This window comes from Colletotrichum siamense (genome assembly GCF_013390195.1).
Source record: "Colletotrichum siamense strain Cg363 chromosome Unknown KSG_Cg363_contig16, whole genome shotgun sequence".
In the NCBI taxonomy this organism is placed as follows: domain Eukaryota; kingdom Fungi; phylum Ascomycota; class Sordariomycetes; order Glomerellales; family Glomerellaceae; genus Colletotrichum; species Colletotrichum siamense.
Genome location: NW_023501029.1, coordinates 281,798 through 291,283, shown reverse-complemented (window position 1 = coordinate 291,283; position 9,486 = coordinate 281,798). Strand labels below are relative to the sequence as shown.

General features: G+C 52.2%; 2 protein-coding genes across 2 annotated transcripts; both read right to left on the bottom strand.

Annotated features, from left to right (window-relative positions):
- Positions 1 to 2,929: 2,929 nt before the first annotated feature.
- CGCS363_v015094 (Inner nuclear membrane protein SRC1) lies at positions 2,930 to 3,322 on the bottom strand (the record flags this gene model as incomplete). Its single annotated transcript, XM_036646943.1, has 1 exon — positions 2,930 to 3,322. The coding sequence occupies one exon, from the start codon at positions 3,320 to 3,322 to the stop codon at positions 2,930 to 2,932; it is 393 nt and encodes a 130-aa protein (XP_036487844.1).
- A 4,291-nt stretch (positions 3,323 to 7,613) lies between these two features.
- On the bottom strand, positions 7,614 to 8,744 carry CGCS363_v015093 (uncharacterized protein; the record flags this gene model as incomplete). Its single annotated transcript, XM_036646942.1, has 1 exon — positions 7,614 to 8,744. The coding sequence occupies one exon, from the start codon at positions 8,742 to 8,744 to the stop codon at positions 7,614 to 7,616; it is 1,131 nt and encodes a 376-aa protein (XP_036487832.1).
- Positions 8,745 to 9,486: the final 742 nt, after the last annotated feature.

Below are 9,486 nucleotides of genomic sequence, written 5' to 3'. Positions count from 1 at the left end.
AGAAGACAGCTAAAGGAGATGTACCAGAGCCAAGGCATCCTTGGGGCTGGCGGTGTACATTCCGCAGGCGCTGCGTCATGACATCGGTGGGCGGATGCCCAAGATATCAGGCTGTATGGGCGAGGATCAGCGGCAGCAGACTTCGCTTCATGATATCTCGGATGTTTCTTGAGCTTTGAGCATCGGCAGATTCTTTCGCAACTTGGATCGCGGTTCGTCCCCCACGTCCGCAGGTCTCTTCCTTGAGTGCAGCGTGTCGAGGCCAACTAATAGGTTGAGCCTGACCGCTAGTTCCTGGACTTGCCAACTTTCGCTGACTGCATTTATTTCTGTGATATTCAGCTTCTGTCCAGAGGCGTTGGCTGTGTTAACTGCCTTCTGGCGTTCTCGGCCTTTCGGTAGCCCGGTTGGATGGCATCGCCATCTCCGACGACGACATGGGATCCTGCACGTAATTTAAACGACCAACTGCATCAGCAAATCCCAAATGCAGCTATAGATGTTGCCGAGCGCTGAAAAGATTCAACTTGAGAAATGCGGTGAGAAATCCGGGGCTGGCAGTTGTCGACGCCCTTCGCGCATTATCGGGTAATTAGTGCATTGCAAACGGTCTTGTAGGGCGCTGGAGGAGTGGCAGGCGGAGTCCACATGACCTGATTCTCAGTAACGGAAGAAGATGGTGGGCTTTTGATCAATTGTTTTGTGGATTCCAAGTCGTTGTCTCTCGTGGTGCGCGTGTTCCCATACTGTTCTCCGGTCACAGCGAATTCCCTCCCGCCTGGACTCCGTCAAGTGTACATGCAGTAGAGAAAAGGCGGTAGTAGAAAAGACGGTCTGCGAATAGCTTTGGGAGCATGCTGACTTTGAAAAGGCTGAAGTCGGCACAGTCTGCTCCAAAATTGGACATGTCGCGGCTGGGTACTCGGGCACCTAACAGACCGTCTTGCCATTTCAGCATAGCCGAATAGCGGAAACCAGCATGTTCTGCGCCTGGGGTCTTGTGAGCGGCATAGCAAATTTCATCCGGACTTGCACTGGTCAAAGCAATACGCATGGCCTCTGAAAAGGGGAGCAACGTCCCATGGCGCCCGCAACAAAGACTTCAGTCTACAGACACAGCTGTCTAACATTGATATTTTCAGGACGTTATTACTGATACCGCCGAGGAGTGGGAACATTCTTTGTCCCTCTGATGCAGAGTTTCGATGTGGCTTCTGACGGAGAAGAGTGATAAACATCCAATGTGTGCGACATGATACCCGCCTTTCATTTTTGTTTCGGTTCAAAGGCCGCGAGAGGCTCGGCCATATAGGCATTCGTTTCAATACACTGTACTCGTACCAAGGGCTGGAAATGTCCACTTCCATGCTCCTTGAGAACATAGAATGTCGAGACCGAAGTCGTCGAACGCCAGATTCATTGCGCGATTCATGCGTTTTCTAATTTAGGCACACCTACAAGAGGTGATTGGCCAGGGATTTCAACCTGAACTTGAACTCTTTCGAAGCTGCACGTGTGGTCTGTCAAATCCCCAGCGGCTGATTCCACGTTTGGTCATGCGCCTATGTACATCTCTTGGAAAGCGGTTTGCATCTCCTTCAGCCCTTCAGCTTCTCCTCATGATTCCCATTATGGTCCTTACTCATGGCTTCTTACCAGAGCTCAGAGTACTGCCACTTCCAAGTCAATCTTTGCGACTTTCACAGATCCACGCCACGAACATTTCTAAGTCGTTCCATTTGAAAAGCTCATCTAGGTTCTCCAGAGCACCCCAACCACAATCAATGACTGCCGAGCAAGCATGCTGTCACAGCCACCGCAAGCCCAAAGGGCTGTGACTGTATCGGACCGTAGCCCCAACAGTCCATGTTCTTCTGCGTCTCGATCGGCGCAAAACGACCACAGCCGCAGATTCTCACTGTCCTTTTTGCTTCGAAGCAAGGTCCGCTGCCCGCCATGGCGATGAAGTCTCTCTCATAATTCCTCGACGCCGGGAGAACATATATCGTGCCCTGCTCTGCCATTAATCTTCCTTCATCTGCTTGTAAAACTGAGAAACCTAACATCTCATCACAAGGAACAGGGTTGTAGGGCTTTGGGACGAATCGAGTTCAAGATCGAAAACCGGTGTCGGAGCGACAAGAAGTACGAGTTCAACGAGGAAGCAAATCGCAGGCCTCGTTTCAGCAATGACTACATAAAGCCCTTCTTCGCAACGATTCGCGACCGAATATGCTTCATCTACACAATCTCAGCTCCGACACCATGAGATGGTGTCTGAAAGTTCAGTGGGTGCAAGCCTTTCCCAAAGTCTGCGTTTGGTTATGGAAACCCACGCTGACTCTGCCTGAGTCAAATCATATGCAGTAAGCTTTCAACCTCCTCAGGCTCGGTGGTCGGATTAAAGTCGACGCTGGCTCAAGGAACACCAAACGTGGTTATGTATTCAGGGGCAGCGGCTGTCATGGGGTTCGCTTTAATTGGGCAGACCACGGGATCCAAGTGGCTTCCTTCTTTCCGCGGGCATGCTCATGCTAGCTGTCTAACGCCAGAGGGAATAATGAGGGACTCCAAGTTTATATCAATAGCAGACGTTCGCAAATACTTCATGTTTGCGACCTATCACAAAGATCGTAGGCAAGGTGGAATATCGCCACCGTATTCCCGCACACATAGCTCGTAGGGCAGAGTGTCACACTGATGACTTGGGCAAGATGCTGAGCTTCGGCGGGAACTTGGGGAAGGAAACTGTCAATAAGTGGTATGATGACACCTCATGATCGGACACGAGCAAAAGCAAACGCTTTGACAGCATGACTGGTACGGGAATGAGTCTATTTAACGACAAGGCCTATGGACGAAGCGGAACCAGAAACATGACTGTAATTCAACCCAGTACCCGCTGATGCTGCCAACTACTAGTGCTTGCTTAGTTACCCTGCTGAACATCCACGATTCCTTCGCTGCTAGGGGCTGTCTTGCCCATGGCCGTCAATGTGGCAGCTGCCCGGGGGGTTATCTGCTTGTCAAAGATGTCTACCAAGGTCTTTTTGGTATCCGCAGAGCTGTAGGGGACGTTGTGACGACAGAGAATATTCCGGAGGGTGGCGACCTTCAAGGTCGAGGGCTTGAAGTTGGGGGCAAGGTAGCCGACGTCGTCCCACATAGAAGGGATATTTTCCAATGGAGTCGCTGCAGTACCATCGCCTTTCGATTCCGCCGGGCCTTCTTGACCTGCCTCTTCTGAAGGCTTGGAGCTGGAGGCTTCCTCCTTAGAAGAGAATGTCTTGGACGACGATGGCTTGGTGCTGTCTAGATGCATTCGTTGAACTGCACCGGTAAGGTCGTCATTGTCGACGATGAACCGGGCCTTGGCTTTCTCGGACCGTTGCTTCTTCATCGCGAGGCGCGGCTGCGGGTTGAGGATCTCGTTCGAAGGGTGGTCTTCATCGGGTGGCACGGGAGGGATTTGGGAGTCATCGGGGTGGGACTCCTTCCCAGAGCGCGTTCGTACCATTGGAGTGTTGAGCAGTGGATTTGACGATGGCAGATGTGTGTCTTGGTCGTGTGAGGCCTGCGGGGATTGATGAGAGTTGTTGCGATGTGATGGAGGTTGACTCGCGATGTGATGTCGTCCGGCCGATGCTGCTCTCTGCTATTGCTACACTGGGGTGAAGTTGGCAATGGTGGCCCCCGCGCGCCTTCCTCAACCGGATGTCCGTTTGAGGACGTGGTCGCCCCGATTCGCGGTCGGTCGCTGTGACTGGATGTGACGTCAGAAGGTGGGGCTGGGTGGAAGAGGCCCTGAGAGACAGAAGGAAGGTCCGACCAAGACAGTAGAGAAGTTGCACTCAGCAAACAAAGGCCTGGGTGTTCTTGACTCCTGCCTTCCATGCTAAAGGAGACCAAACAGATTGGATACGTACCGATTCTCGGAGTTATGCACCGCCCACTTACGTAATCAGGCTGCACCACTGCGCTGCATCCTCTAGCAAGCCCGACAAAGACCTTATCGTCGACTCGCAGTCCGTTTCTTATCTACTGACGTTGCCTTAAGGTTTTCAAGGCACCCCTGCCACGGCGCCGGTGGATTGAGCCACTCTCCACCGACCCCGCCTGATGGATTGGCGCTTATTGCAGAAGTGCCACAACCCAATCCATTGCACCCCGGAAGGTGCTCCGAACTTCGCCAAACTTCCTTTTGGGGGACGCCCATTTTGTCGACTCGAGACCTAATTTGCGCTGCGAATGAACACATCCCGACTATTTCGGCACGAAGAGATCCTGCAATCGGCAGAGCAACCCGACAGAAAGGAAGCTATGTCTCGCGTTTCCTGATCTCCTGGGCCCCAGATTATCGCCGCCTTTCTCGACCGCCACGGAGCGTTTCGCGCAAGCATCACCAAACCCTGCAGTCTTCGCCAAAGCTTCAGACTTTTGCCTCCAGTCTTGGTGCGCAAATCCGACCGCCAGATACCAACGATATTCAATCAATCCCAAATCTCAATCGTCCACGTGAGAGGTCCTTTTTCGGCCATCTGCCGCGCGCTTCATCTGTTGACCTGCCCAGATGCAGCTGCAACCGTACGTCTCGGTGCCTGAGATACATTGGGTCTTCTTCGGGTTGGACTCTCTGCTAATCATGGACAAGAACACACAAAGCACGCAACGCTCCCTGCCACAACCCGCTGCCTGTTTCCCCAGACCTTTCAAGATGAACTCCGGGCCTATTTCGTCGCCCTTCGCCGGCATCAACCTTGATCCAAAGCACGCCAATACCATCTTGCAGTCTCCGGACAAGATTTACGGGTTTCTGAAGGAGAAGTGGTCTACTGCGAGAACGATGGATTTTCTCGCCGCAAGGAACGATGTTGCTCTTGCTAGGTCACGCCTCCTCCTCAACATGCCGCACACCTTCCTAGGATCGCACCCGGAGATGGCTGCCGCCCATCTAGACCAAGCGATTGGTCAGTCACAAGCCAAATCTGTTTGGTTTACCTACGAGCTTCTGGACTCCGAGATCTCCGATTTCTGTGCTGAGATGGTCGAAGAGAACCAAGAGATGTCAGAGGGGGACGCCGCCAAGAACTTCGTTACCATGTTGAATGACAGCGAACGCATTACATTGTGGCTCAAAATCAAGCTCGAAATACGTCTTAGCCTGGAGTACGGTCTTCTGAGTCTCAATGCCGATCCGAAGACCTGCATGGCAAGCCCGGCGGGTCACATCAGAAGATTTGTCACGGATAAGTCTGGGTTCTACGTTGACCCAGGCCCCGAGGACGAGGTCGACTCAATTTGGATCAAGGCAGCCAAGGTGTTCAAAGTTGCCATGGACAATGTTCATACAGCCTACCATGGGTCTATCAACTTCCGGGATGCAGCGTTTGTCCAGGATGTCACCAGTGCTGTCAGCGCGGTCTTCCAGGACAACTATCGAGACACCCTCGCCTATGTCAAGGAGTGCGTCGTGAAAGACCTCGATTTGCGCGTGACAAGGGAGCAGAAAGTCTCATTCGCGGAAGTCCGCAGGATTCAAAACAAAGCGTGGGACACCTACGACTCGGAGAATGCGCAACAAACATTGTTGAAGGCGAACGCCTCCTACTTGGCGGTTTGCAACAAGGTGGTCCCTCATGAGACAGATGGGAGCTCTTGATATCTTGGGCACAACAGCAGACTTTGATCGTCTACATTGCTTCTACCTTGGCTTTCCGTCTTCAACGAAGGTTGGAGGGGTCCTTGGATGGAATTTGGCACAGATATGTTGCGACGTTGGGTATCCAAGTCGCTCTTGGCATGTTTCTGTTCTTTTGCCCAATACCAGGAATATCATAACTTGCTTCGCCATATCACAAATATGTGTTCCGAACGTGATTGCAATGCCTCTTCATCCTCTTGACTTCTGGATATTCTTCCCTCGCAAGCCACCTGCTGCGTGTATCACCAGGTCCATCAAGATCACGATGCTTTGAGCCCCCATCCTCCGTATAATTGGGCTCTTTCGTGCTGTACCTGAACCCGGAGAAAGAAGGAGATTTTGAGGGACTGTCCAAAAAATACCGGATTGCTTTCATAGGTAACGAGTTCGAGGCGATCTTTTCGATGCTCGGGAATTCTCGGGCATCTTCAGCAAACACCCCCAGACGCACGTCTACGTTCACCGAATCTCAGAGTTTCAATACTCCGGTCACAGGCAATTAGCCTCCACTTGCCACACGCTCCTGCCGCAACGTTCTTCAGCGAAAAGTCAAGATTATAACAGAATTATTGCGACATTACCTAATCCTCAGGCTATTACTTATCACCGCAGACAAGGAAATCTGACATTACTGATACCTTGCCTTGTCCAATCCCTGGGCATTTTGATCTTTCTTCCTGCCTCCAGACGTCGCAGACTCTTCTTACTGGGGGTTAAATCGGGAAGGAAATCAGCGTCTGGCCGCAGGCGGCAGGCCGGCTCTTTGAAGCATGCAATGAGCACCTCCTGGTCCACACATTGCTAGAGCATTAGACGCATCGAAAGGCTGCCCGAGTGTGCCTTTGCAATGCATATGTAAATCAGGGTTTCTCTCCAAGGCCTGCTTGGAGGGTCTCATGAGGCCTTTGAGCCAATGAAGTCTTCCAGGTCGTCTTCGGACACAATTCCCGTACTTCAGCTTTCTCCTTCGGCGACATGATGAAGGTAACGAATGGAAATCACAGGACGAGGAACCTACAGTGTACTTTACCGCAACGAGGATTGCCCTGCAGATGGTATTATTTCCTCAAACATGAGGGCTTTCGAGAAGACTATTACCCGTCTAAGGGTGAAGCACGAAAGCAGGTCACTCGACCGGCTACACCCAGAACAACCTCAAACCCTACCGCAGATGGTCACAGCCCACAGAACAGATGCGTAGCAGAGGATCAGATCAGCGCCGTCGGTCTCTTCATGACCAAACGGCCTCCTCGGAACAACGCGAACTCTTCGGAACAACACGGTCTCCTCGGAACATCACGGTCTCTCCGGAACATCACGGTCTCTCCGGAACATCACGGTCTCCTTGAAACAACCCGGTTGCTCCGGAATAAAGCGATCTCCTCGTCACTCCGCGGCCACCTCGAAACAATGAGCCTTCCGGCAAGACGCAGTGTGGCATCTGGTGCTGGAGTACCCCGCCGAAAGGAAGCTGGACAGGATAGCTCATCACTCCTTGAAATGCCACATATTCTCCGGTCTCGTCATCATGTGCACCGTTGGTAGTACAGCGAAGCAAACTATGGCTACATCAAACCTTGAGGTAGAAGACGCCAGGGATAGAGGAGTTTGTCAGATTACTGAACTACCCTACACTCACTGAATATCACCCCATGTAATCTCCCGCCATTTCATTCAGGCTTCGGTCGAGACACTGCCAATGGAACACTGCCAAATCTTTGGGAGAAGCCACGAGCTGGACGGCCGATAGTGGAACGACTCTGGACAGAGTGGCCACTTATTACATAGAGGGAACTCGAAATCACACGTGAGTAGCTTCTCAAGACGAGTCTATTGACTTTATCGAAACTTGTAGAGAACAACAAAGATCCCCAAAATCCTAGCCGGAGCGGCACACCACATACGTGGACCTTTACTTTGCTACGGCGAGACATGATGCGACAGTAGACGTCCTCTGCCCATTCAAAGCAGCTCGAAGCTCCGTATCAAAATCTATCTCCCACGCGTCGTCCAGATGGATTGGTTTCCACCCCAAGTTCCGTCTTGCAATAGTTCCCTTCATCTTTCGGTACCCGGCATACGTCATTTCCGTTACGGCAACGTTACCTGCAGCCAATTTCGCTGCTGCATCCTCAAGACTAAGCTGGCGGATCTCTTTTGTCTGCGGCGTGCCCTCCTTGGGGAGATTTCCCTTCTCGAACGCAAGATCGAGACACTTCTTCGCCACATCTCTTGCGAGAGCTCTTCCAACGGCTGGGAAGATGATGCCCCTCTTGCCGGTGGGGATATGCTCTCCTCCAGTCTGGATGATATTGAGCACGCAAAGCACGTAAAGATCTGCCAAATCCGCAATATGCACCCAGTCAAACACTCCTGTGCCGTCACCACAGCTGAAGGCGTAACCTTGTTCGAGCACAAAGGCCATCGTCAGGGGAATCATCAAGCCAGCCTGTTGAAATAGCCCTGTGCCGGTGCCGAAGATGATGGGCGCTTGAATGCTCACTGCATTTACGTTTAGGTCATCTCCTGTGCGAAGGACGATGAGTTCCGAAGCGCGCTGAGCGTACCATTCAGTCTTGTTCTCCGCCTCTTCGAACGCGAAGACTTCGTCGGAATTGGCGTCATCGTATTCCACGTCCGGACGTCCCACGCCCGTGACGGGATTATCGGAGATGTTGGAGCAGCCTGAAGTGTGAATGACCCAAACCGGTGCAGCGGTCTCAGCTTTCCGCTTCGCGAGACCAAGAACAACTCCCTCGGCGGAAGGCGGGTGGAAGCCTGACCCAGCGTTGATGACAATGTCGTGCTTGGAGGCGATCTCGGTGATCCCGTCCACATCGTCAAGACTGGAAATAAGGAGTGGATTTACACGCGATCCATAGTTTTCTGAGAGCTTTGCGACTCGGTTCGGGCTGCCGCGGATAGGAGTTGTGATCGGATTGGTACTGGTGATGACTGACGTCAGGGAAGGATGGCAAAGCAAGTGATGGAGAACGCTGCCACCGATATAGCCAGTTGCGCCAAGCAACAGGATCTTTGGCATCTGAGATGGCATTTCGGAAGTTTATGAAGTTCAGATGTGTATGATAGGGGATTAAAGATACGCAGATGATTTTGCTTGCCTAGTAGAAGGTAGTTATGTGCGGGATGGCGGTTTTAATGCTGCAAGAATCATGCATGTTTAGGCCTTATTGGCTGAGAAAAACAGCCGATTGACCGGGACAGCCCAACACACCCCAAAGACACGGAAATTCGGACGGACCCCGCAAGCAGTGGTTCAAGACTGGTGACGAGCTTGCTTCACCTTTTCTTAAGCCCGATTATGCCCGAACACGACAGTAGTGATGATCCGCCGTCATTTCCCGGAGTCTGGCCCTTCAAAGAAGAGCGCCAAGAGGCTCAAGGGCTACGTCGCATAGTATGGCAAAAGGGCTACCAGGATACGTGGAATACCAAGACCGAGCCATCCTCGAGTCAAGGCCAAGGTGTCATCCGGAACAGACGGCCCCATAGACGGCACCGGGAGTGCAAACGAGGACCTGAGCGACACTGAAGCCTTCGATCGTGTAACTAGAACCACGCCAGTAAATAGATTGCACAAGACATTAAACTTGACGAGAGGCAGGCCAAGAATGCTGCATGGGAAGACATCATGCAAGCATCGCAACTCGAAGCATTTAAACCCGTTAACCCCGAGGAACTGCGTAATGATCTCGGCCAAGCATACTCCAACTCTATAGTCAGCTGCCCTGCGTATTTGTGGGCGAGTCTTGGGGCTGGAGTGT